We start from the raw sequence: 26,660 nt of genomic DNA, 5'->3' as shown, positions 1-26,660 counted from the left end.
ACCGAATCCTAATAATCTCCGCTGCCATCTCATAGCTCGATTGCGCTAAGCAGGGTCATTGAAGCGGGTTTGGTGCTTTAAGTGACATTAACTACCTAGTCAAACTGCAACATAGTCCAAGCTCGGAGCCAACCCCGCTCGATAGGCGCTGAGCTTTTTTAAAATCCGACATGGACAGCTACGCTGCCTGCGCCATTTTGTCTAACGGTCAACAACCGTGTGCATACTTGTTCGCGAACCGGCACAGGAAGACATCCGAGCTCGAGGAAATCTCATAGTCAGCTGGAATGTTGCTCTAGGTCTGCATTCAGGCTACTCATTTGAGCGATAAGCAGGGTAAATACGGCACAGGAAAAGCCCCTCGTCTGCAGTTGCTGCCTTCTCATGAGTAGGCATTGAACGTCGACGGTCCGCATCTGACGCGTGCATAAGATCGAGAAAGCCATACTGTCATTCCGTAATGTTCAAAGTCATTTGACAATGGGATGTTGTAATGGTCTGCACGCTTGGCCAGATTGAATATATCTCGCGCTTAGCTCTTTGATGGTAAACGCGGGAAGCGCGCTTCCAAAGCCAAAATAACAAAGTAGACCTTGAGATCCATAAGGAACATTGAGCATTGCCCAGACCTTCGAAATGGCTTCCCTGCAGACTCTAAACCTGGCGCACCTGCCTCCAGATTTAGCGGTCCATATTGCACTGTACGCAGACCTACAGAATGCGCCTTTTCTGCGGGACCAATTACTCCAAGGCAATCCCGATTTTGAGTATGCTCTCATCGATGCGACTGTAGTGCGTAAGCCTTGCTTGCTGCAATTCTAGGTGCTGAGAATGCAATGTTAACGGTATGGATAGATTCTCTCCACCACACATGTGCTAGCAGCCGTCTTTAGAGCGGCGAACGACCATTTGAACGGGAGATTGAGGAGTCGGACCGTGCACAGCGAGATCGTGTTTAGTTTAGGGGCGAATAACAACGTACATCCTCTCCGTTATCACCCTAGATGGCCTCTTCGGGGTCCTGAGCGGCTTGCTGATTTCAGTGATAGATAGCACAATCCCTCCGCACATTCGGCATCACCGCTACTACCACAAACCTTCTCGCCATCAAGCTCACCACCAACCCTAGCATCACGGCGTCGACTGTCTCTGAGCACCTGACTGCCTCGGTAAATGGTACTCCAGTCGAGTTCAGCGATGCCACTCTGGCAAAAATGGCAGATGTAGGAAAAATCAGGAAGCTGTATAAGCTAAGTGGTGTCGGAGAAGCAGATTCAAAGGGCAAGAGGAGGCGGAAGGACGGGAGTGAGGAGGGCAGTGGGGGCGTCGATGGCGTAAAGGCAGGGAGTACAGGCTATGGTGCTGAGAGGGAGAGGAAAGAGCTCGAGGTTGCGATTCTGGGGTTGATGGCTTTGAGGGGCGCGGTGTGAAATGGAAGCTTGAAGACGAAAATTGGCTTTTAACGATTTACGAGCATTCAGTGGCTAGTCACCCTCTGCCTGGATTTTGACCTTTTCCCGTACGAGAGTCTGACGCAATGTGCGCGTAGAGTCGCGAGCCCAACGGCCCGTTCGCCTTGGAACACAGTGCTCTGCGGCCACATTAGGCCTATCTTCTGGTTTCTGATTTCAAAAGATGTCTTCAGCTATTGGGCGGTACTAGTACAGAGACGGACTTTGTAGCCGACGAGGCAGGTGGCAGGTTCGAGGGAAGCTTTCTTGAGACGAAGTATTAATTGTGTCGTTCGAGGCATGAATAAATATCTTGTGCGGTGGACTGCATTTTCTCCTACGGTCATAGCCAAGAGTAGCTAATAAGCTATCTGCCAGCGCTCCTCCGTTTCTAAAAGCACACTTGCCTACATCGCTGCTAGTTACCACCTCCCCCTCGCACCACCCCTTAGATTCTCCCTCCAAAGACAACAAACACTCCTTTCCTCACACCACTCCTTGACTAGACCTGGCCATACCTCGTCGTCCTCGCCCACCCTGTCCAGGCCTTCCGTATTCAACCATACAGTAAGATCTTCCAGGACGATAGGATCATACATCAGCATCTTCTCGTACCATGTCAGGTTCTTGACGTCATGGGTGGGTGGAAAGGTGGTGACAGCTTTAGTTATTTGGGAGAAGAGAAGAGCTCGGTTCTTGTCTTTGCTGGCAGTAGTAATATTAGTGGTCGAAGTTCCGAGCTGTTGACTTAGCTGAAGTTGGCCAGGTGACTTTGGAGGTGAACGCCGGCGCGGTGGGGAGGGAGTCGGTGGACTCGAGTCGTAGATTTCGTCGACTGCAGCTGATACCAGAGCTTCCGACAGGACTGCTTTCGATTTTCGCTTTCGTTTTGGTGGTGTCGTCGCTGTTGGATCTTTCTTGGGTCGTCCGCGAGGCTTTTTTGCCGGTACATCGTCATCTTTGTCAGCGGTCGCTGCTACCACGTCGGAAGTTTTAGGTGGCCTTTCTCTCTTCTTGGAAGGACTTGTTTGTTTCAACGTCTCAGTGTTGATGTTCTCGACCACGGGCGATGGAAGGCCCACGTTGGCTGGAGCCTCATGAAGAGTCATCGACATTTTACTTTCCCAACATCGTTTTAATAGCATGATCATTGCCTCTCTTCTCCTGATAGTTTTGAATTTGTATGAAGCAATCTCGTTACGTAATTGGACGTCAGTGAAGCCTTCATAATTGGGCATCTGATTCGTTGCAGGCTTTGCTATAGATGTTTTCTTGACGGGAGGTTTACTCTTTGGACGGTTTCTCAAACCAGCTTCGGCGACAGATCGTGGCATAACCAGGTCGGGCTCTTCTATTTGTTGCTGAAGGTCTGCAGTGTCTTTCAAATTGAGCTTGGGAGCAATTGACTCTACTTCGCCAATATGTGAAGGTGCGCCGTCTTCTGCTTTGAGCTGGGGTTTCAAAGAATCTGGCACCTTTGGAGCACTAATACGCTCTGTCGTAGCAGGGATCGGCTTTGGTGTATCCGCAAGATTCACTATCTCCGCTTCGACAAGAGAACCATCGATGTTCCGAGACGCCGCGGACCAAAGACTTTTCAATGCCGTTGTTGCTCGCACATTGGATGATCTTGGCCTGCCGGAAGGTAGATCCAGGAAGTCGTAATCTTTTGCCGGAAGTTGCTTTTGCTCCAACGTCGACTCTGAATCCTTCATGGCCTGCTGAAGATCTTTAATAAAGGTTGGTGATTCTTCACGTACGAGCTGACTGGATGTGCCAAAGATCAGCTCTTGATTTCGGGCATTCTTCATAGCCGACTCTGGCGAAAGTAGGACGGGCTGCTTCTGGACCGACTTTTTCGCTTTGCTCGTCTTTGGTTTCGATGTTGCCATTGTCTTCACTGGCGACCTGCATCTCATTGTCACAGGCGTGTCAGGATTATCAATTGCACCTCTTGCATGAATCACCGATTCAGCCGTGGGAGTCCCGAAATATTGCAGCAACGATGATGCAGTCATAGATCTTACTGGTGCAAAGGGAGCAGTAGCCTTCTCCGTGACAGTTTGCGGTTTCTTCTTGGGCGACTTGCATCTCTTGGGCTTCTCGGAGACGCGAGGCGTGGGCACGCCATTCACAAGCTCGATTTTCCTTCTCTTCACTATTGCCTCGCCGTTCCCTTGGCGAGTGCTTTCGCAGATAACAACCGAGCTGTCCTCTTTCTGTGCGAAGCCAAAGTTGCCCAAGAGGTTACCAAAACCAGCAGTTAGCGGCTGCTTCGCTAGGGTTTCGTCTACGGGAAGCTCAGAGTCGACAGATTTCTTGGGGTTCTCCGATACAGTAGGATCAGGAGCTGTATTTTTACAGGGCGTCCATTGCTTTCGCCTTGTGATAGCCTTCTCTAAGCATAAATCTCGGAACTCTTCCTTGGCTCTCAGATCCTCTTCTTGCGTGGAAGCAGGAGGTCTCGGTGGCGCAGGAACAACTTCCTTCGCCTTCTTTGTAGGACCAGCGGCCTTCTTACCAGCGTTCCCAGCGCCAGGTTTAGTAATCTTGGTCTTCTTGATAGTCGTTTGCGCCTCACTCTCGTCTTTGCTCTTTTTCTTTCGGCTCTTCTTTGGGGCGAGAATATCAGCGTTTTCAACGGCATTGGCTGTGCGGACCACCGCTGTCCGGATGACCTTTTCCTGACCGTTCTCCGAGTGCTTTTCGTGTAGCACTCTGGGCTTCCTGAATGCTGGTACCTTCTCCTTCTTGGCCCCCAGCTCCTTGGGCTGTTGTTCCGTAATCTTGCCGATACTCTGCATTTCGTATCTTTCTGAAGCTCCCAGTCCATTGTTACTCGGAAGGGGCCCCACCTCGTCAACCGAGCATGCTCTGCGCATTAACGTCGATGCGCTTGCAAACCCCGTCGCGGCATCTGTGGGGATCGGTGTCGCCCTGCTGCCACTCACCAGGCTTGGGCATATGACTGAGAATAACAGCGATGGAGAAGGTAGTCCCGGTGAGGAAGACATAGCCACGGCGGCCGCATGAGGTGGAGTGATTGCAATGGGGGAGCAGGAAGGCGAAGAGGAAAGCACGGTGGTGGCCATTACCCTTTTGGCGGAGCGCAACCCGCGCTCGAAGGAGATGAGACGCGTCAGGACTGGAGGGTCATTGGCTCTGGAATCCTAAGTACCACAGTACAGCAAGATAAATTGCACATGAGCGTGTGTAAATAGAATACCTAGTCGCAATGGAGTCAACACTGGGTCTCTCGGGTAATGTGTTGTATCTCGGTAATTGTTTGCTCGGATCGTTACTATGTCTAAGTCTTGGCATCCCCTCCCCCCCCCTTGGCGAGTCTTGGCACCTGCAGCTGCTCTCTGTCTCGTCTGCCAATCTTTGGAAGCTGGTCTGTGCACCCTCAAGCCTGAACCCACTATTATTGTTACTGAAATCTTTCCCGAACACTTGCGTCGTTCCGACTGCGGTCTTCTCCGTCATCATACATATTCAATTAATACATTGAACTGGTCTCTAACCCAAGGCTGGAGAGCAACTTGGAGCGCTTCAACTCAAGACGTTATCTAATCGTGTGCGGGCGTCGCGTATCCATAAATCTGATACACTCGTTTCGAAAGCCTACTTTGGCAGTCATTCGCGGCGGTTGTTCTCGCACGACATAACCTTCTTTGGCCTTCCTGGTATCTCAAGCGCATGCACGACATACCACTCGCTTTTGAATTGAGCGCTTACCACCCACAGCTGCGCCCCACCGAAAGTGAAGACCTTCAGAAACACGTGAATTCGACGAGCGGAAAATTTGATCCACTGAAATCTCCAACATACAAGAGACACGGTCGTATGCGACTGGATACTTGGAGTCGAGGGGTCTCGCGGAAAACAATAATCATTGCTGTCCACCAAAACGCACCTAAAACGCCGCTGCATTCTATCTTTGGCCCAGCGTTGGCCCATCTTTCCCGTCTCGTCAGAAGATTGCATTCAACTGGCCAGACGTTTCTGGATTCATATCGACCAACAAAGTTCTGCACGTGAATCTCTACACGCTCCAGATCGTGCATAAGAAGCTCAAATGTCAACAGTCTAAGGGATGCTGCCGAGTCCTCGGCGCTCTCCTCTCGTTTCGAGAGCAAGAAGGACCCCCACGCGTACCTGATTGGTGGCCAGCAACTTCGAAATGCGGCGTCACAGGGCGGGAGCCCCAACGTTTGCCAGTAAAGCGAACGCGGCTCCAGTCCCTGATGCCTTGTCGTTGATCAGGACCTTCAATTCTGAGACAAATCCAGCGAGACCCATTCGACCATCTCCTCTTACAGCATCGACTATCCATGGCATACCACTTGACATGTACGACCGCATACGAGCATTTCCCCTCTTTCTTTCTGCTCCCGACGCGTTCCTCGCTGCCATTGGAAAGCACCTGCGGCCTCAATCACACGCGCCTCATGACTACATTTTAACCGAGGGGGAAGATGCGAAGGCTATGTACTGGTTGGTACGTGGAGCAGTGGCTGTCACTTCAAGAGATGGGGAAAGCACATACGCTGAGCTGAAACCTGGGGCATTCTTCGGAGAGATTGGGATCCTGATGTCAATACCTCGGACGGCCACAATCGTTGCACGTACCAAGTGTCTGCTTGTAACATTGAAGAAAGAGGATCTTACGAAAGAACTCCCCAGATTTCCCGAGGTCGAGCGAGCTATCAGAGACGAGGCTTCGGAGAGGTTATCTATTCTGAAACGAAAGAAGCAGGAGAAGCTGGCATCCTCTCAATCCGAACCACCAGCCACCTTGGGACGAGGGGAGAAAAGAGCGCGGGATGGCGAAGACGGCGATATTGTCATGCCAGAAGCAGATGACAGACGGCAGAATGGGATACAGACTAACAAGAAACGAAAATCACCATCACCAAGCCTAATTGATACGACTGTCTCAAGCGCGCTTGGCGATGGCCTTGTGAACGTCCGACAACTTTTAAAAGAATTGCCTTTGTTTTCCGAACTACCTCCCGACATGCTACATTTCCTAGGCTTGAACGCCCAGCCATGTACTTACCCGCCATTTACAGACATAATTCAGCAGGATTCGCAAGGCCGCGAGGTATTCTTCATCGTTCGAGGAGAGGTGGAAGTTGTTGATGAGAAGGCCCCTGGGCAGAATTTACGCACGCTGGCCAATGGTGCTGGCCGAAATATCAAGCGTGGAACCCAGATTAAGGCCCGCCTCAAGCAAGGCCAGTATTTTGGAGAAGTAGTTAGCTTATCGCTAGCGCCACGGCGAACTGCAACCGTTCGCTCGGTGTCGTCGGTTGAATGTCTGATGATCACCGGTGAGGTTTTATCGAATTTTTGGTTGAGGTGCCCTCCAGCCGTGAGACAGCAGGTCGAAAAGACTGCGAGGCAACGGCTGAAGTCTGGCTCAGACGGTGACGTTATCATGACTGACGCTGAAGACTCTACGCCTCCTATCGCACAGCTCGCTATTGCCGAACGGACCAAACACAAAGGTGCGAGGAAGAAATCGGTCCCGAAGGTGACATTCTCACATACAAAGCTTGAAACACCTCGTAAGCCTAGCCGAATCGAGGACCGTCCAATCATTGAACCTGCTGATCCTGATCCATTCATGAATGTGGATCTCGACAAGTCATTCTCGAGGTCACGGCGCAGCTCACTCGCTCCACCATTGACAGAAGGCGAGGAAGGCGAAGGCAAAGAAAATATCGACCGCCGAAATTCACCACCCCATATCGTATCAGCGCCTGCCAAGAAGCTCAAGCATGCCATGTCGCCACCTGAGACAAGTGCAAAGCCTAAGCGACCGAACACTTTGCAACGTAGACCGAGCGAGTTCAGCCAGGGTACGCTCCCAGACAGTGTGTTGATCTCCATTTTCAAGTATTTCGAGTTGCACGATCTTATGCGTCTTCGTTCGATCTCGTTGCACTGGTCAAAGCTGCTCAAGGAAACTCCAGAACTCATACGAGAACTTAATCTTACGCCTTACAATCGCAAAGTCACAGATGAGGTTCTGGTCCACCGTATATGCCCTTTCGTCGGTACGAGGCCTCGAGTCATCGATATTAGTAATTGCTTCCATATCAGTGACGAAGGATTTGCAGCTCTTTCAAATACCTGCGGCGCGAACGTAACTACGTGGAGGATGAAGAGTGTCTGGGACATAACAGCCCAGGCAGTCTTAGAAATGGCAAACAAAGCTAAAAGCCTCGAGGAGGTGGATCTGAGCAATTGCCGTAAGGTCAGCGACAACCTACTTCAACGAGTTGTTGGCTGGGTGGTCCAAGGCAATCCACAGAACAATGCGCATGGACGCCACGCAGCCGCAAGATCTGTCGGTGCGCCCATACCTCCCAATCAACCTCCTCCTGGAACTGTTTTCGGATGCCCAAAGCTCAGAATCCTCACTTTATCCTACTGCAAACATGTTACGGACCGATCGATGGCACATATGGCTTATCATGCTGCTTCACGGCTTGAGTCAATTGATTTGACTCGATGCACTACCATCACTGATCAGGGATTTCAGCACTGGGGTCAATTCCAATTCACGAGGTTGACGAAGCTCTGTCTCGCTGATTGTACCTATCTGACGGACAATGCTATCGTGTATCTGACGAATGCGGCTAAGGGTCTCAAAGACCTTGACTTGGTAAGTAGCATTATTGAGATGCCTGGACTATTCGTTGACCACGTTCACAGTCATTTTGCTGCGCTCTCTCAGATACGGCTACCGAGGTCTTGGCCCTTGGCTGTCAGCAACTGAGGAAGCTCAACCTATCATTCTGCGGCAGTGCAGTATCAGACTCGTCACTCCGCAGTATCGGCCTTCACCTTCTTGAACTGCGTGATCTTTCTGTCCGAGGATGTGTTCGAGTCACTGGGGTCGGCGTCGAGGCTGTTGTTGACGGTTGCCACAAGCTCGAAGCGTTTGATGTTAGTCAGTGCAAAAATCTCAACAAGTGGCTCGAGAGCGGAGCCATGGAGAAGTTTGTGCAGCGAGTGAAGTTCGAGACGGTGGCTAAAGGGAGGGCCAAGGTCCAATGACTTTGTTTGCTGGTGTTTAGAGAGGATATTGGGGGAAATTTGACTGCATGTCAAGCCATTTGTTGCTGCATTTACAGCTGAAAAGCTTGCTTTGCTGTCTGTGAGCGTATGATGATATCACGAGATTCTTGGACATAGTCGAAATTTAACATCTTTTCTACGCCTCCATCTATTTTCTTTCACGCCTTACTTTGCTTTTAGGTACTTTGGAACCGATGATGGATTCATGAATAGCGTCAAACCTTGCCACGACATTCGCCCTAACCTTCTAATTTACTAGCGGCATTCTTAAACCCGCCTCTTCTTCCCGCATGTTCCTTCGTTGAACCTAACACTCTATACACAATCACCTTGAACTCGACGTACACAGCAGTCATCATGGCGTTCGTCCTTCGTCGGCCGATGTCCATCACCACATGCATCAAGCAGCTTCCCAAATCATCCCAAAGCACAAGCCGTGCATTCCATAGCTCGCCGAAACCCTCTACCTTCACCACCAAGTCATTCACGCCCATCACTGCCCTCACCAAGTCTCGAAATGCCTTTCAGCGATCCTTCCGTCGCACCTACATGCAGCCTGGCGGCCAGGTCGTGCGCCCCGACACCGGCAGCACGGCCCAACGGCTCCTCTACGGCGCCGCCATCGTCGGCGGTACGCTAGTCGCCACGAATTTCATGTTCAACCGCGAGACCCGAGAAGATGGCGGCATGCCACCGTACGAACGGGCGTTCCTGAACGAAACCTTCATGCACACCGGGTTGGGTATCGGGATCATTGGCGTGGCGGCCAATGCGCTGCATCGCAGCGGTTGGAGTTACAGACTCATGACTGCGAATCCTTGGGTCGTCATGGGCGTGGGACTGGCGGCGAGCGTTGGGACGATGTATGGGACTTTTGCTACGAGCCCTGATAAGTAAGTCTGGGTCCGCCGTCCGGAGTATGATGTCAAGCTAAAAGCGACACCAGCTACGTCCAAAAATATGCCCTCTGGGGCGGCTTCAACCTGTGCCAAGCCGCCATCCTCTCCCCTCTCATGTTCATGCAACCCGCCATTCTCGCTCGTGCCGGTCTCTACACAGTTGCCATGATGGGCTCCATAGCCTTTGTTGGTGCCACCGCCAAGCAAGAGAAATACCTCTACCTTGGCGGACCCCTGCTCGCCGGTGTCGCCGTCGTCGCTGTCTCGGGCCTTGCTCCCCTCGTCCTACCTGTCACGGCGGCCAGGACGCTGATGTTGACTGAGAAGATTTGGCTGTATGGTGGATTGGCTGTGTTTGGGGGGTTTACGCTTTATGATACGCAGAAGATTCTACATCACGCGCGCTTGGCCAATGCAGGGATGGTGAAGAAGGACGTTGTGAATGAGAGTATCAGTCTGGAGCTGGACTTTCTGAACATTTTCATCAGGATGGTGCAGATTTTGGGGATGAGGAACCAGAGGAAGTAGGAAGGGTTCAAGCCGGGGTTGACAGCGTTGCGGGGGCGGTTTACAGGCAGTGAGACTCATTTATCACATAGGGTACTAAAATGAAGACCATCCCTCTCATGCCATTCCTCTCATACCACATATTGCAATCGGTTGACTCCCTGCCTGCTGTACCTTGAATGTCGTGGATTTCACTGCCCCACGCTTCGGCCAGTTGCCAGGAAGACTAAAATTTATGCCGGCTTCAACCCAGAAATATACACCGCATGTACAGAATGGTCATCAGGCCAGCTCTATCGAGCAACGGACTCGGCCATGGACATTTTCGGGTACAGTTTCAGTGTCTCACTCTCGCCATTACGAATGTCGACTTGAATGCAGCTCTTTCCCTGGTAATAACCTCAATTCTGAAAATCCTCGACTTTCCCTCAAACCTTGAGCCCCTTTCCCGTGTTCGGCTTCGTGTCTGTGCTTTCCTATTGAGCTGATTTGGTTCGTAGGCCGGGGTTTGACTGGCTCTTGCTCTTTCATGCTTTGCATATGGGGAAGGGACGGCCCACCGTCGTAGGTACTTCATTTCCTCTGCGCCCTTTGTTTCTCTTCTCTTTTCTCTCTTCAAGCATCCAGAATGTCATCTGCAACAGCAGCAGACTGGATTACGGCTGGAGCCACAACGATGATAGCCGTCATGGCATGCATCACAGTCAACGGTACGTTCAATTTTTTTAAATTCCCGGACCAAAGCCACCCCCACCGACCCTCCTCCCCCGGTTGTTGTCTGGGGACTCTCGCGGCTGGAGGAGGTAGTTCAAAGGCAAGCAGAGAGGATCAAAGCGCTTGAAGCGCGGGAACGTCGTCTCGTCCATCTGCTTGGGAATCTGGCGGAGGCCCTGAGACCTCCTAGACGAGACTGACGTGCGACGTAGGGAGCCCTCCAGGTCGGGCTGGTTCAAAAGACCTGGGGCCCTTCGGGGTCCTCCAGCAAGCTCGCACCTCATCGTGGTGCTGGGGTCTAGTAACCTTTCGGGGTGAAGCCAACGCGAGCACTCGACTTGTCTCCTTCGACTCGCACGCCCTTCTTGCCCCTTCGCCTCAAGCTCACATGGAATAGTGGAGGGCCTGTGCCGAAGTATTGCGGATATACATGGGAATGCTACCGAAGGTGGAGGTAAAACTGTGGGGAGAGAGGGGGGTGGGTTTGCGCTGGCACAGATAATGCTGTCGATGCTGTATCTTGCATGTATCCATAGGTCTTTGAATCTTGGACTTGATCAATGACGAGGTTTTACCTTTGCTTACAATCAAGTGCCTCTCCTGTGATACAAGTCTCGGATGCTTCCATGCTCATATTTGAATTTCGTGCCCTTGAACAGGCCGTTCCCCTCATCCCAGATATGACTACGCCAGTATGGATCCAGGGGAGAGGTTCCAGCTCCAAGGTCCTGCCAGACATAAAGAGTCGCCTGCCTGTCTTTGATTGTTATCCGAAAATCGGTTGGACATCGATCGCAAGAATGTACTTCTTGGTGTGAGCCAAGCTGGCCGTCCGCGACATTGGATGCAAAGCGTATCGCTGCAAGCAAACGGTTATCGGGGATGAGAGGCCCACCAGCACCGAGATGCGGGCAGATTTGGAAATGTGCTCGCGAAAGAGTTGAAAACGATATTGGTTCCATAGCCGTGTAGAAGACAAAGATTGTCATCAAGATAAATCTGCCAGAGATGATTATTGGCTCCGCGCCAAAGATCAGCCCCATCGAATCAAATTGGGGAATGGAAATGACGAATCTTTGCAGGATGCTCGCGCGGTAGTCTTGATGGATATCTTTGAAACGGGTATACTTGATTGCCAGCTGCACATGACGAAATGCTATGGCGTAGTAAGGGATCAAGCGGTGACGGCTCCAAGTAGTCTCCAGCGCTGGGCATGGCTTATGAAACTTATCGTAGCCCGTGACAGGGAGGTCTTTAGGGTCCAGAAGATGCAATGAGCGGCAAGAGGTACACAATCGATGATCGGGTAGAACATCGCCCAGCGCAGCCAGACACTCGAGGCGCTCAACGGCGGTAGCTTGTCGGATAGCCAACAAACACTTGGAACGCAGCGTATACCACAAATCTCTGCATGTTTGAGAGAGCAACACTCTTTCCGGCAAGTGGAGCTCGTCAAAGATGTCATAAACGAGAGCGAGAGGCAGGTCCAAAAAAAGAGAGTTCTGCTTCACAGCTTTCTTGCTTGTCGTGCGTGAAAAAAAGGCAAGCAGCCGGCGTATATCCATGACGGGCTGCCAACGGAGGGTCGAGGTCAGGAATGAGTGATCAAGAGGTATGTACCATACTTTTGAAATTTTATGAGGAAAGCTTCTAACAAATCCGGTACTCAACGGCTAATCCTCAACAATTGTCTTCGAGACGGAGGCTTTGCATATAAAAGTTTCAAGGAGTCTAAAGCCTACAATCCATAAAGTATTAGCAAAGAGGAGTGAGGGATGTCTCTTGTCGTTTTGGACATATTGAGTGTCAAAGGTCCCCTAATCAGTGTGATGCCAAGGATTTTGCACCTATCACGCCTTTCGCTCCACTTCCAAGACGACCGAAATTTTGCGTCAACCTTACCCCACTTTAGGCATGTTTACTTGTAGCCATATGGTGAAAACCGCCCCAAAGTATTGTTCGCGAGACTCGGGTGGTCGTTACGATATGGAGGTGCTTGTTGGGTCAGCTCTCAAAGGCTCAGCTTAAATCAAATTTCCAGCAATGAAAAGCAACAAGGCCATGGTTGACAATCTATTGGGTCACGGCATCAAAACAATTATGATAGAGAAGTTCTACATACGGTGAGAATGAAGAACGATACCAATCAATTTAGTATAATCATATTCACCATTATTACACAGGTGCCTTAAGGTAAGGTACTCTGTCAAGAAACTTAGAAGGGCCATGCTGTTCCGGGGTGCTTACCGCGCCTATCGCCATTGATACTTACTTTAGATGACCACTACTGAGGCCGTGTATCTTACAATATAAGATACATGTTTTAAACGCATTCGGCATCTGGTCCAGTCGTCCTACTTGGTACAATTAGTTTGCTGCTTATAAGATAAGGTACTCTTCTAAGATCCTGCTGATCGACACAGAGATGTCCAGCCCCTCCTGCCACAATCACGCCCTAACAGGCTGCCAAAAATCCTAAATATGTCGAACAACAGAACCCCAAACGAACAAACCCCCCTCATCACCACCTTAGTCGTCGCCCCATCCCGTCCCCGCTATTCCCACAGCGCAATCCGCCGCTTTTGCACCATCGCCCTCGGTACTACCCTCATAGTCGTCATTATCCTTTTCTTGGTACCCGCGAGATATCTGCCGGGTAATAATACTGAGAGTGAATGGTCGCCAAGGCATCATAGCCCATACTTGCCGTGGTACTCACCATACGACAACCAGGGATTCTCGTACAAGGAATTGACGGAAGTGCTGCTGAAGACGCCGAAGCCGGAGAAGGCAAGGGAGTGGCAGCAGTATTATACGGCGGGTCCGCATTTGGCGGGGAAGAACTTGAGTCAGGCGGAGTGGACAAGGGACAGGTGGGTGGAGTTTGGGGTGGAGAGTGGCGTTGTGGACTATGATGTTTATATAAATTATCCGCTGGGACATCGGTTGGCCTTGCTCGAGAAGGCTGGGGCTGGTGAGAGAAATGTTGCGGTTGCTGAGAAAGATGAAGGAGGATCAGTGGGGAAGAGGAAAGACAGAGAACAAAAAAGGGGGTACAAGATCAAATTTGAGTGCAGCATGGAAGAAGACGTCCTGCCGGAAGACCCAACCAGTGGACTTGACAACCGTGTGCCTACATTCCATGGGTACTCTGCTAGTGGCAACGTCACTGCACCGTACGTTTATGTGAACTTTGGGACATATAAGGATTTCGAAGAGCTGCAACAAGCAAACGTCACTCTGGAGGGCAATATCGCAGTGGCCAAATACGGTGGGATCTTTCGAGGTCTTAAAGTAAAGAGGGCGCAGGAACTGGGAATGGTGGGTGTTGTTCTTTACACGGATCCGCAAGAAGACGGAGAGATTACCGAGGAGAATGGGTATAAGACGTATCCGAACGGGCCGGCAAGAAATCCGAGTAGTGTGCAAAGGGGGAGCTCGCAGTTCTTGAGTATGTCCGAATAGAGCCATTGAAGGATGGCACAGCTGACACGAGCCAGGTATAGCACCTGGGGATCCTACTACGCCAGGGTATCCTTCCAAACCGGGTGTCCCGAGACAGGATCCTCATCACGCTATTCCGGCTATTCCATCCGTGCCAATCTCTTACAAGGACGCTTTGCCGATACTCAGAGCGTTGAATGGCCACGGGCCAAGAGCGGAGGACTTCAATAAATTCTGGCAAGGAGGTGGCCTGGGTTACAAGGGTGTTGAGTATAATATTGGCCCATCACCATCTAATTTAGTCTTGAATTTGGTCAATGAACAGGAGTATGTTACTACTCCACTTTGGAATGTGATAGGCATCATCAACGGCACGCTTCAAGACGAGGTGATTGTCCTAGGTAATCACCGCGATGCCTGGATTGCAGGCGGTGCAGGCGACCCGAACAGTGGTTCTGCAGCCATGAACGAGGTAGTACGCAGCTTTGGTGTGGCTCTGAGCAAAGGATGGAAGCCGCTTCGAACCATCGTTTTCGCAAGTTGGGACGGCGAAGAATACGGTCTCATCGGCTCCACGGAGTGGGTCGAGGAGTACATACCTTGGCTCTCCAAAGCAGCCATTGCTTACCTTAACGTCGACGTCGCTGTCAGAGGATCTAGGTTTTCTGCGGCCGCTGCGCCACTTCTAAACAAAGCGCTCTACGAAGCTACATCACTGGTTCAATCCCCCAACCAAACTATCCCAGGCCAAACGGTTCGCGACCTGTGGGATGGACATATCCGCACCATGGGCTCTGGGAGCGATTTCACAGCCTTTCAAGACTTCGCCGGTATCCCCTCTGTGGATATAGGTTTCGGTGCCGGGCCTGGGGATGCCGTCTATCACTACCACAGCAATTATGACAGTTTTGCTTGGATGGACAAGTTTACCGACCCCGATTGGACATATCACGTCGCTATGACCAAGGTGTGGGCGCTTTATGCGGCGGCGTTGGTGGAGACGCCGGTTATTGCTTTTAATGCTACTGACTATGCCGTTGGGTTGGATACCTACCTCCATTCTGTCAAGAACCTCACTACTTCCTCCTCACACGGGTCGGTCCGCTCCCTGCCCTCCTTCACCCTCCTCGAGAATGCCATCTCCCGCCTACACAACGCAGCCACCACCTTCGACGCCCGCGCTGCTGCTCTCACGTCCAAAATCAGCGAAGGTGTGCCATGGTGGAGATGGTGGCTCAAGGCACAGCTTTATGCCGAGGTAAAGAGGGTTAATGAAGGGTATAAATATTTAGAAAGGAACTTCTTGTATGAAAAGGGGTTGGATGGCAGAAGCTGGTTTAAACATGTTGTTTTTGCGCCGGGCGTATGGACTGGATATGCTGGGGCGACATTTCCTGGGTTGGTGGAGTGTGTGGATAATGGGGATAGGGACGGCGTTGAGGTGAGTAACGCTCTGCGAAGTCTGTATGGAAATGTTGCTGACACAGATATTCTCATAGCGCTGGAGTCGGATTATCGAAGGGAACATTAACGCTGCTACGAAATCACTCAAATGAAGTATCCGATGGCTGGTATACATTAGACTTGATATATGGTGTATGAGGATCGACGTTTGGGAATGCTTGCTTACATGATACTCAAGATCACGGCTTACATCGGGTATCTACAACCTTTTGTAGATTCTGTTGCACCATACTTTTTGTACAAGCTATCTGAGATTTGACAGGTTGCATTGAACTTTCCTCCATGTATGTCTATTTGGGCTTGACAAGCCTGCGGGGCGCCTTGACCTACGAGCGTGACAGCAGGCGCTCTTCGCGATAGCACGAGGATCGTCAATACCCTGACAAGGCTGGTAGCTTAATCCATAACAACCCACAGCACCCCCCCTCAACACCTTCATCTCTGCTCCCTTTCCCCCAGAGCCATCAGGCTACTCGCCCAGTCTTCCGTTTCCACAAAGCACTCGTTCTTGGTGCACATCATCGGGCACCAACGGGCTTCGCACTCGAGTAGATGATGGGGACTCGGGGGATCGTCTTCGGGGCTGGGTTGACCGGCTTCCTCGACAGAATCTGACACACCGTCAGCATCACTCGCATCCTTCCACGGGATTGACGTGGTGTCTCATCTTTCATGGCTACGTCTTGGCTTTTGCCTTACCGCCCTGCTTCCGCTCATCTCCCAGACTTGGGACCAAAGACCGATCTCCTTTTGCGGTCCCATTGGCGGGCGGCGCTTTGATTGGAATAGAACGAAATCGATCCGATCACTCATCGAATCGAGATCCTACCAAGCTTTTTTCCCTTGCTCTTGATCGCGAATGCAAAATCTCCACGTCCAACCGCCTGCCGGCGGGGAATCTGTAGAGGATTGGACCAAATTTTGCTCCGCGGGCCCGAGGGTGTCACTTTGAGCGCCTCTTGGCTGGGGTGAGCCCGGACAACCTCGCTTTATTTGTTCGACGCTAGGTCGTTCAGGGTCTCCCCATCCTTCTGCACACCAACGAATCATCGGAGTGTTGGCCGACGGATTGAGCCGCTTTTGTTCGGCGTCGACCCATGCAGAATCTTCGGCCTCGTCACCCTTATGTCTCCCCGCTGATAGGGTATGGCTATGGAGTTCCCATAAACCGCGGCGTCATCCGATGTTCAGAGTTTATCCAGGTCGTGAATGGGATCGTTCGTTGCTTTCCCTCGACTTAGAACCTCGCCCTATCACTCCCAAATATGCTTATGGAACCCTGGTATGATCTCCGTGCATCCATCCTTCGTTTCGGTGACGGCCAACACGAATCCCTGGATAATGTTTGCTCCATGTCCGCTTTCCAGGTAACTAGATATATTCATGTCGACATGTTGGAAATAAGTGGAGTCCCCCGGCTGGATATATTTTGCATAATTTGGACATGAAAGAAAGACGATACTTCTTATCTGGGCGACAGCATACGTGTCATGTCAATGCTGCAGGTCCTCTCGGATGATTTGTTGTGTCAGTGAGTAGGACATGGTTCGAAGCCATCCTTGGTTGGGCTATCCGTTCCTCTCTCCTTGCTGGTGATGGCACATGTTGAATTCCTAATTAATCAGCTCGCTAATGCCGTCTTCGTGATTAAACCCCCCAATAATTTACACGCCACGCTAACTTGGAAATCACTGTTGCTCTTTCACTTGACCACACTTTGATTTCTCGAAAGATGTTAGAACGTCACTTTCGACGGACTGCCAACCGTGAGGTCCTTCTTCGATGGAGGCTATTTGACGACGTTCTTTGCGAACATTATTCCCCATTCAGCTTTACGCTTTTTCCTCTCTTGGTCAGGCAGAGAGTTGTTTGCGGTAGGCGTGATAGTGATCGTTGGAGGTGGGTATCCAATTGACAGGCATGTTAGACTGCGATTATACGAGAATGCTTGGTATTGGATGAATGCTATGGGAACTGAGTTTGTAGGAGTCGAAATGAAGAAGAGAACGTGCACAGTGTAACGACGTGAAAACGGGGGATCAAAGGTTAGATAAGAACCATGAGATCAGACTGAGGCGCGCTTAAACACCGTAACGACAGCTACAGGCGAAACCTTCCTCACACAGAAAGGAAGTGGTATCGTGGAAGTAGCGACGCCCGAACCATTCCAACTCATAGCGTGGAAGAGGATGAGTCTTAGTAATGACATGGCAATTATCAGTATAGCTCCCCAAGGTAGGCAAAGAATCCTCTCTACCAGCCTGTAGGAGCTGTGCTGAAATCGTGTTGATAACGATGAGGGTGACTTGGGTTGCTAGTTGCTGTGCGTACTCGCGGCATTCCTGTCATGTCCGTTCAACTGAAAGACTCTAGTATGCACAGGCAATATATTGTAGCAAATTGACTGGCATTCAGTGCTATGTAGAGTGTAGCTTGCTAAGTCTAAATATGCAGGGGCAATGTAGGTAGCAATGGTGCTTGGTAAGCACTCGCCTGTTCCTTTCTCAAATAGCACTTCCTCGCCTCTTCCTTCCTCAGCTCTCCCAAGCAAAGAAAAACCAAGACGCCCTCGTCTTTATTTGCCATGAGAGCCAGCAAGCAGAGGGGTGCTAGGGATTACGCCACTCAATAGAACCACGCCTGTTGTCACCTCAAGCAGTCGAATTGCAGGAGATAGACGAAGAGGCAGAGCACTTATGCTCTTTCTGGAATCATCGCATTGATCACAGATGATATTTTACCCCGGTATTGCTTGGAAGATTATAGAGAACACGGAGCAACCAGCTCTGTTCGCTTACGAACGCGAATGTATATGCTCCGAGCCTACCGAGCCTTCTCGCTGTGGGAAAGGTTTGAAAGAAAATACACAACCTCAGGGGGAACGTTAGGCTCATCGTCTACCTTGAAGCACTTCACGAGAGCATCATTGAGCTTTAAAGGACGGTAGACAACAGGATTAACTGAGACATTGGAGTGTCTCGTAGCAAGACGGAGATGCCGCGAAGAAGCCGGCGCGGTATGATAAACTACTGTTTGAAATACACCGGATCTTGGTAGGGTTTCCTTGATTGAAGTCGAGATGTACGTTCGTCTCGAGCTACCACCGGTTCCTCCCTTGAGATGTTTTGAATACATTCAAAAACTGAGTGGATCAATAAGGGCGCTTGTAGTCAAATGTCAAGGAAGAAGGCTGCGATTCACGAGAAACTTTGATGCCGATCTAAATTTCATGGTCAAGCGAATCGCTCCCATCAGTTCGGACCAGTTGCAGTATACGCTGCAATGTAATGACTGCACAATCTCAACTATCGCGCCAAATGCTTAAGAATTCCCACTTGCCGTCCTCCATGAGCTTGAGTACTCGATCCTGCTCATCTCGCACAGCCGTATCTTGTCTTATGTTGAGCGTGAAATTCCGCCACGACAGACGTTGACGACCGGTGGACCATTAATTGTCGTATGGACGGACTGATGGCTAGACTTCCATTGGGACTAGTCCTTATTGGGCAGACTTCTTGAGCTCAAGCAGGCGTGCCCTCACATCAACTGGCTTGGCATTCTCGAGGCTTTCGATGCCACTCTTTGAAGGGAACATCAGGTTGTTCGACAGGTGAGGTGTGGCATGGTCGAGTTTGGCACACCTCACAGGCGCTCAGGCCTCCTAGAATTGCTTTTCATGCAGTCGTGGATACAGGTACCCGCGTCGTTTTAAGTTCTCAGAAAGACGTCGACGCGTGTATCGTGAATGATTCGTTCAGTACGCCAACACTTGGAGTTTAGGCATGGTGATAACCAAATGGGTAACACACTCCTGAAGTCTTCCCTCTATTGAGGTCTCAGAACCATCTCTAAAGCAACGCTTGCCCCACGGCAACGCAACACAATGCCCTTTGTACCCGACACATCGATCAATTTATTAGAATTTGAGTGGTCAATCGCCTCCCAAAAACAGCATCAATAGCCTCGAGGTGGGCTTGTTGAAATCAACGAACAGAGTGGCTTGTCGGAGGAGCTGTGCAAAAACAGTGTGAGTATGCTAGTAGGTATGAAGGTCCACCATAGCAGAGCCAACAGCACCTGCTCTGAGACTCATGTACCTGATCCAGCGTGGGTGTCGTCGATCAGGATCTTGAAAAGCTAGGGACGTTTTCAGTGGTGTAGCTCTTTCGCATCACAACTGTGCACTCTTTTGTACTCGAATCGAGACCACTAACTTACTGATGATTGTCATCATGTGGTACCAAAGAAGTGAGGTTTTGGACTTTAGGACCTGTCTGGGGTCCGGAAAGATCCTTGTTGAAAGGAAAGGAGGTGAACTTGAATGCAGGACAAATCCCACTGAGTCTAACAATGCGCGCTTCTTTGTCGGCCTGGCAAAAAACGAAGATTTGAACACCGGCTGAGATCCTCTGACGAATAGCTCCACTTTGTGATCTCGTGCGAATTTCCACAGCAGGCTGTTATCCCACACCTAAGTATCAGTCTGAGGATCCATTCCTACCAGGTAGTAGTGTTCATCGTAGAGGACTGATGTTGACCCATTTGGTCATGCGGCCACTGTCGTGTTGCTCCAGATCATAGATATCATATCATATCAGTCTCTCCGCAACATGAATGCTGAGCAAGACTTGCTTGTAGCTTGCTAATGACGAGTCTGGGAAGCTGGAAATTATGAAGATACAAGGGGGGAAAAAATCGAGCATGTGCAATAGTGAAGCTTGGTGCTTGACGCTCAGTATCATGAGCTCAAAACTCACAGCAGCCTCTGACCATGCACTTTCGGTCGTTGGTAGTCTGGACGAGGCAAACAGTCTTTTCTCTTTCGCAAGATCCACGAAGCCGGAACAAGGGCATGGATCTGAGCCGGAAAGGAAAACAAAGACAGGAGCTTAGAAAACCTTGGCCATACCTTGCTGCTCTACAGCCTCTTAATCCTTTCGCGTTACTGATGTTTTGGTTTGACTTGGAATTTTGCCAGTCGAGGATCGCATCGTAATCCAACCGACGGAATATATCTTCGCTCATAAAGAGCTCATCACCAGTCTCAAGTCCAAATTTGGTGAACGTCAAGCGAAGAGACGCATTTGTCCGATCTGCTGTAAGGCCGAATTTCTCTTGCTTTGAGGTAACCGTGAGATAATGCCATTTAGCCCATAACCAGGACTGGAAAAATCCGCTCCATTCGTACAGATGAGCGACATCGGATGCGCTTTCAACCGACCACAAGTACTCTCAGAGCGTTTCGAGGAACTCAGCGATCTCCGGACAACCAATAGGCTTGGACCATCACTTCCGGCGTTCTTCCGCAGTCCAGCTCTTCTCCGTTATATCACGGATGTCTTGAAGCACCTCCGCCTGTCTTTGCTCAATCTCTGCATCGATTTTGACAATGTATCTACCCCATACCGCCTCACGCCCGGCTGGTAATTTGTCACGCAGTGCCTACAGGACAACCTTTCTATCAAAGGTCCTATCAAGCTCTGGCAGAGCACTAGTCGCATCGGAGCCTACTTCGTAGTTAATATAGAGTTTATAGCCCAGGAAAGTAATCACGTACCGGAATGCCATAAGAGTCTTGCGTATTATGTTTGTCTCTGCCAGGATGGGCTTGAAGTAAGACCCACCCACGGCCTCGACGATGTGTGTGTAGGGGTGGCCGTTTTGATGACTATTGGGAGCCAGTGAATCTTGCATTTGAAACAATTGCTTGACGCTCGACGATGCCCTTTGTTGGATTGTCATTCTCCCCATCAGAGTCGCAGCAGTCTTCATCTGCACCGTACTCATTGACGTAAGTACCGTCAGTAACAGTCCGTTGTCGGCGCCTTGCGTGTCTCTGTCACGGAGATCACTTATTCGAGCCTCAGACTTTCTTTCGCGTTCGAAGGGGCGTTGAGATACTCGTAAAGGTAGACGGAGATGTCGATAGAATGCATTCCGAGAATTCAGTGATCTGGATATTGGAGATGAGTTAGTTGGGGACCGAAAGCTATACATCGGTGTTGGTATACACAGATTTGCCGGGTAAAGCCCAAGATTGGTGTCAGTAGCCGAGCATGTTTCTTATGCAAGTGACGGGCAATGTGTACGCGTGCCCAGCCAGCACCACGTTGAATCGCGCACACATATGTAAGACAAAGCGCATGAGGTATTGCCATACATCGTGGACAGTACTACGCTTCTTTTTGCAAGGTCTCCTCCAGCCTCTGTAGCTCCTGTGTCTTCTGCAAAAGGGCCTCGAAGCCTACTATAATCTCTGCTCCCTGATCCTGTACCATCCTCCGTTGCTCGTAGAGTTTCAGCGCTTTTTGTTTATCCTTCCTCTTTAGCTCTATATCGCTTATTAATTCTCCAGTACGCTTGTCCTGCGCATCAGCACAGTCCTTGCGACTCGCTCTTCTCAACAAACCATCTCTTTCGAACTCCATTGCTTATCAAGCTGGACTAGACAGGTGACGATGTTTGTGAAGATTTTGCGAATTCAAACACTTTCTGGAAAAGGCTATGCCAGAGCCAGGATTTCCAAGAAAATGAGTATGTCTCACGTTCTTGATCCAGTTAGTCCTGGTGTAGTCGCATCTGAGCTTGAGACAAGGTGACACATCTGAATTGCGAGGCCATAGGACTGATAGATGCCTGACGTCACAATCCACACCAATGCGTTTCAAAAACCCGAGGCGTATGCAATGATTGCAACAAGACATGACTTTTCGTTTGCTGTGAGTGCTTCGATCCTGCTAACGACCATCCCATAGACAGCTCGACAATCCGACAGCTGATTCGAGAAGGCCGGCGAGATAAGATTGGAACCGCGTTGGAGATCAGGATTGCACCATCCCTCCCTGAAGTCTCGCTGAGGCGGTGAGGGGGTCCTGATGCGTAGCAGTCTTCATGTCATGCTGCTTCGTTGTGGACAGACTCTGGAGATTATCACCGATCATTGCCAGGTACTCCTTGTAGTGGTTCTTATTGATCTTGTCCTTGTTGAGAGCCTCGTACTGCAAAAAAAGACAGCTTCGAAAATCAGGTAGAGAATTAAAGAAAAAAGGTGAATTGGGAACACCTGGAACTTCTTCTCAGAAAGAAGTCTTCGTGAAAGATGAAAACAGGGAGTCAATGTAACTGCAAAAAATGACTCGAATCACTGCTGTATTCCACAGCTGACCAACCCACCATTGACGACCCGGCTGTAGCGAAAACCACGCGGCGGTGAATGTAGTGTAGAGAAGGGCGGAGGCTTCGAGAAGATCGAAGGCTGACCGGTGCACGAGGTGGGAGAATGGAACAAGTCATGGCTGGAATCGAAATCGATTTCAGCTCTCATGACTACGAGAAGCTCGTCATACTTTGCTTTGCCCCTCAAATCCAAGACACTGCTATGCATCTTCATGTTTCTGGCCGCATACGCTTCAATCTTGCAGAGATTTTGCTCCAAATTGGTGTATTTCCTTAGCGGCGAAACAAGCGGCGAGAGGAGAAATCGCGGAGCGTTGAAAAGAGGAAAATATTCAACCGGAGGAGGATGTAGGATGAAATGGTCTCACCAATACATGTTGCCTGCGCTCAGGCAGATCTAGAAACGTTAGCGGCAGTAAGCGGGAATGGCAGTAGTACTTACGCTGTCTTCTCAGCTGAAGCACCAGCACCAGCCTCAGTCCCCTTTCCCTTCGCTTCTCCCTTGGCTATCTTTTTGCGTTTCGGACAATTGTGTCCCTGACCTTTCTATCTAGAACGGCAACATCACATTCTCAGTTTTCGGTAGATCGTTAAACTCAGTTCCAGCATCGTCTTTCTTCTCCGTTGCGTCATGTTGGGCTTGTACGCTTTGGATCTTCGCGCCGTTGGGCAGCCGTGGCCCTTCCCTTTCGATGTGCGAAACGCAATGTCGCATTTCATACACATCCGACAGTGAGATCCGTAGAACCGCTTCGATCGGGTCTCGTAGGCCTTGTTGTTCGAAATTCTGACCGAGACTGAGATATTTGATGCGTGTTCGAGAGATGATAGATGTTTGCAGAGAATGAGTTGTTGAATCAAAGTCGCTGTTGAAAAGTTCTGGCACAAAGGTGAGCTGCCTACGAAATTCCCAACGGCGAGGGTCTGGTTTTTCATGGTCAGACGCTCGTGAGGCTTTCATACTTCTCCAGCTGCCAGATAGTATGATACGAAAGAAACTTGCACAAAAAGCTCCCAGGCATCGATTTCCGCATCGCTGAGCGGACTTACTTCTTGCAAAACCACACCGCTCGGCTGACTATTACAAACCTTGAATAAACCCTAGCTCTCTTTTATATTGAGTGCTAGCTTCCTTCAGGTGATGTTGAATCATACTGTATTTGATTGAGTTCTTGTCATTCCCCCTAAGCCTAGCAGTCAGATGGGTAATTATATTTTCTGTAGACGAGGCAGGCAAAGTACGTTGGCGTCCGGCAATGGTGAGTGCCTCCGCAGTAGATCCCCTCCTTCCATGGCGGATGAAGAGATGTCGGACTCTTTTTGATCTGACTGCGCTGAACGATAAAGTCTAGTAGATAAGGATCTGCTGCATACTTGATCACGTTCGACAACGGTGTTAATAGTGCATCGTGAAAAAGTGACGCTTGTATTACCGCTTGAGTTTGCAGTCATGATCAAGTCTGGAATCAGCTGACGAAGGAGGTCATCATTTGAACTTATTTTTATAGTTCATCAAATCATTTTCTAGGAGCAATGCTACACTTGCTGCGATCCTCGTGAAAGAAAGTTGTCATCATGAGATTATGCGGTGAAAAGATTGCCCAAATAGCACTGAATTTATTTATGTCAACAATGCGTGTCTCATAGCGAAAGAATAGAACGTTGTCTGTTGAAGGTTCTGGTACCAAAAAGTGGAGTGCACAATCTTGTAAAAGCGTGAAATGAAAGCTTGCGTCAACTGAGAGCGTCCGCATGAGGTGAAGCGCAGACAGCCCGTCCATTCACTGTGTCACTTGAACAAAGGAGACTTGTGAATTGTAGCCGGGATTCATCGAGTAGAGAAGACCGGGATGTGGACACACATGAGCCAGTAAAGTTGCGCAGCCATAGATCAAGTAGAGCACACTACACACGAGCTTCAAAGTTGACGCAAAGCAGGCTGATTTCTTTGGCGGATTTCTGGTCCATGGCAATGAGCTCCAGGTTCTGAAATCAGTTCCGTCACTAGGTAGTGGGCCCATTCACTCTTCGTATCCCTTTTAAAATGGACCGCGTTGGGCGAGTTGTCGATGGCTTCCCAATCAGTAGCTGTGTACCAGGCATGTTCCTTTAGGGAACACTGTATCACCATCACACGGATGTCTCACCCATCCCTGCTACTGTCTTTTCAGTTCCCATTGCCACCGCCGGCTCGACTGCTTCGACCTCTGACACCCAGCGCCCTGGTGCCTTCGCCTCAAAATGTGGTGCTATTGCCTCCATCTCTACCACGAATGACGAATCCAGTATGGGATGATGCCCATCATCCCAGCTTTTCTTGCTCGATAATGGCAAGACGGTGGCTGTATCGCTTGGTCTCAACGTGCCCATGAGTAGCTTTAAGCCTTTTGTGTGGGTGCTTTTGCGCTTGCACAGTTGCTTGAACTTGTCGGAGATGAATGCCACTATTGGGCGGAGGGACGGAAGACATGCTAATAGGGGAAAAGCGACTTAATATTAGCTATTTCGTGTTTCTCCTTACCAACAACCCCCCCAAAGCGATCGATGAACAGCAGATGAGTTGAAGGTACTGACCACAGACGACTGACATGTTAACCTCGACACCTGTCCAGATGAGAATGTTTGACAGGTTGATGGTAACATCCGCGGGTTCCGCATCTGCTTTAATGAGATAAACTAAGCGGACAATGGCGACAATCGTGACGCTGCAATTCGAACAAGGTTCAGCGAGGACACTTTTATCTTACTCGAGCGTAGTCGAGCTACTCCGGGAGCAAAGGGGGGATCAAGAAACCTACAAGCCGCCCAAACCAAAAATGAAACTCAAGATTGCTTTTTGTGATCGACGCATTTGGAGTTTCCAGATCAGTGGCATTGGGAGACTGATCAAGGCTATGTCGGTGATGATGTGCGGTATCGAGGAGCCAACAAAGAACCAATAGGTGTTGTTGACGCATCGACCTTCACTCCAAGGTCTATGTCTAGGTGAACATTGAAAGACTGTCGCGATTACCTAGATGGACGAAAAAGTTTTGTGAGCGCTGTGTTAAGCTTAAAGGTTGATCAAGGGACTGACACTCACCACAACGATTCCCCAGTTGACCATCAGCGCAAGAAAAGCCCAGACGCTAATTCGGAATGATCGACCATAACTGCTGAAGAGACGCCAATAGAAAGCTAGAATAGAACATTTGACCATGCAAATGGAGATAGGCCAACCAATCTCCGAAATAAACATGCCCTTCAAGAATGTATCTAATTGGTTTGGTGACAGGATGTAGACGTTCTGGCCCAGCCCATGCTGTGTCACTGTTGATTAGGCGTAAGTGTAAGCTTGGGGCTGCTCATGGAGCCAAGGATGACGTGACTAGGTCACTCACTCCAGATGGCAGAGGCAAAGCATGTCGTGGCGGAAAGCTAATAAGCACACTGATTCAACTCTTGTGCCCTTACTTTTGACAGGCAGGAGGAGATATGAAATCTAGGATAGGCATACAGTGGCTGGTATTATAAGCCAGTCATCATACCAGAGACCGACTTTTGAAAGACGGCGTGCCACGAAGCGAAGAGAAACGATAATGAGCATCAAGGACCACGTAAATACGACAGTACCGCGTATGTGGGCTTGTTCGGCGGAATGAGTACTCGAACTGGCCTTGGGTACACTGAAAGAGTCGGACAAAGACATTGGAGTGAATGTGGTAGTCTGCGTACTTCTTGAATCCTCTTGGTGTGAGAGTAGTAAAGGTATATCAAGATGAACAGAAACTTGTGGGAAAGCTATAAAGGCAGTAAAGTCCTAATCATGAAACCTGTGAGGCTGAGCTAGGGAGTAAAACGCAGAGTGGCGTCATGCATGCATGCAGCAGGACTTCAGGACTGTAGGATTGCAGGTACGAAGGAGGCCGGGAAA

The 26,660-nt window shown here is 50.0% G+C and overlaps 9 protein-coding genes across 9 annotated transcripts; 4 read left to right on the top strand and 5 right to left on the bottom strand.

Moving 5' to 3' along the window:
- Window positions 1-636: 636 nt before the first annotated feature.
- HO173_004258 (uncharacterized protein) lies at window positions 637-1,430 on the top strand (the record flags this gene model as incomplete). Its single annotated transcript, XM_037306182.1, has 3 exons — window positions 637-792; window positions 856-978; window positions 1,050-1,430. 3 exons carry the CDS (start codon window positions 637-639, stop codon window positions 1,428-1,430), a joined length of 660 nt encoding a protein of 219 aa, XP_037166692.1.
- A 443-nt stretch (window positions 1,431-1,873) lies between these two features.
- On the bottom strand, window positions 1,874-4,543 carry HO173_004257 (uncharacterized protein; the record flags this gene model as incomplete). Its single annotated transcript, XM_037306181.1, has 1 exon — window positions 1,874-4,543. The coding sequence occupies one exon, from the start codon at window positions 4,541-4,543 to the stop codon at window positions 1,874-1,876; it is 2,670 nt and encodes an 889-aa protein (XP_037166691.1).
- A 1,091-nt stretch (window positions 4,544-5,634) lies between these two features.
- HO173_004256 (uncharacterized protein) lies at window positions 5,635-8,522 on the top strand (the record flags this gene model as incomplete). The annotated part of the gene is made up of 2 exons (XM_037306180.1): window positions 5,635-8,127; window positions 8,178-8,522. 2 exons carry the CDS (start codon window positions 5,635-5,637, stop codon window positions 8,520-8,522), a joined length of 2,838 nt encoding a protein of 945 aa, XP_037166690.1.
- A 378-nt stretch (window positions 8,523-8,900) lies between these two features.
- Window positions 8,901-9,970, top strand: HO173_004255 (uncharacterized protein; the record flags this gene model as incomplete). Its single annotated transcript, XM_037306179.1, has 2 exons — window positions 8,901-9,436; window positions 9,490-9,970. The coding sequence occupies 2 exons, from the start codon at window positions 8,901-8,903 to the stop codon at window positions 9,968-9,970; spliced, it is 1,017 nt and encodes a 338-aa protein (XP_037166689.1).
- A 704-nt stretch (window positions 9,971-10,674) lies between these two features.
- On the bottom strand, window positions 10,675-12,228 carry HO173_004254 (uncharacterized protein; the record flags this gene model as incomplete). Its single annotated transcript, XM_037306178.1, has 2 exons — window positions 10,675-11,209; window positions 11,273-12,228. 2 exons carry the CDS (start codon window positions 12,226-12,228, stop codon window positions 10,675-10,677), a joined length of 1,491 nt encoding a protein of 496 aa, XP_037166688.1.
- A 916-nt stretch (window positions 12,229-13,144) lies between these two features.
- On the top strand, window positions 13,145-15,663 carry HO173_004253 (uncharacterized protein; the record flags this gene model as incomplete). Its single annotated transcript, XM_037306177.1, has 3 exons — window positions 13,145-14,114; window positions 14,164-15,548; window positions 15,607-15,663. 3 exons carry the CDS (start codon window positions 13,145-13,147, stop codon window positions 15,661-15,663), a joined length of 2,412 nt encoding a protein of 803 aa, XP_037166687.1.
- Window positions 15,664-20,160: 4,497 nt separating this feature from the next.
- On the bottom strand, window positions 20,161-22,961 carry HO173_004252 (uncharacterized protein; the record flags this gene model as incomplete). Its single annotated transcript, XM_037306176.1, has 4 exons — window positions 20,161-20,233; window positions 20,481-20,780; window positions 21,018-21,524; window positions 22,741-22,961. The coding sequence occupies 4 exons, from the start codon at window positions 22,959-22,961 to the stop codon at window positions 20,161-20,163; spliced, it is 1,101 nt and encodes a 366-aa protein (XP_037166686.1).
- Window positions 22,962-23,297: 336 nt separating this feature from the next.
- Window positions 23,298-23,708, bottom strand: HO173_004251 (uncharacterized protein; the record flags this gene model as incomplete). The annotated part of the gene is made up of 1 exon (XM_037306175.1): window positions 23,298-23,708. One exon carries the CDS (start codon window positions 23,706-23,708, stop codon window positions 23,298-23,300), a length of 411 nt encoding a protein of 136 aa, XP_037166685.1.
- A 1,169-nt stretch (window positions 23,709-24,877) lies between these two features.
- Window positions 24,878-26,435, bottom strand: HO173_004250 (uncharacterized protein; the record flags this gene model as incomplete). Its single annotated transcript, XM_037306174.1, has 6 exons — window positions 24,878-25,218; window positions 25,322-25,452; window positions 25,546-25,760; window positions 25,830-26,056; window positions 26,128-26,164; window positions 26,244-26,435. The coding sequence occupies 6 exons, from the start codon at window positions 26,433-26,435 to the stop codon at window positions 24,878-24,880; spliced, it is 1,143 nt and encodes a 380-aa protein (XP_037166684.1).
- Between the last annotated feature and the right edge of the window lie 225 nt (window positions 26,436-26,660).

The sequence above is a fragment of the Letharia columbiana genome, assembly GCF_014066305.1.
Source record: "Letharia columbiana isolate WasteWater2 chromosome Unknown Sc0000011_s2, whole genome shotgun sequence".
NCBI classification, from domain to species: Eukaryota; Fungi; Ascomycota; class Lecanoromycetes; order Lecanorales; family Parmeliaceae; genus Letharia; species Letharia columbiana.
The sequence above is the reverse complement of the archived record's forward strand: the minus strand, read 5'-3'. Positions and strand labels throughout refer to the sequence as shown.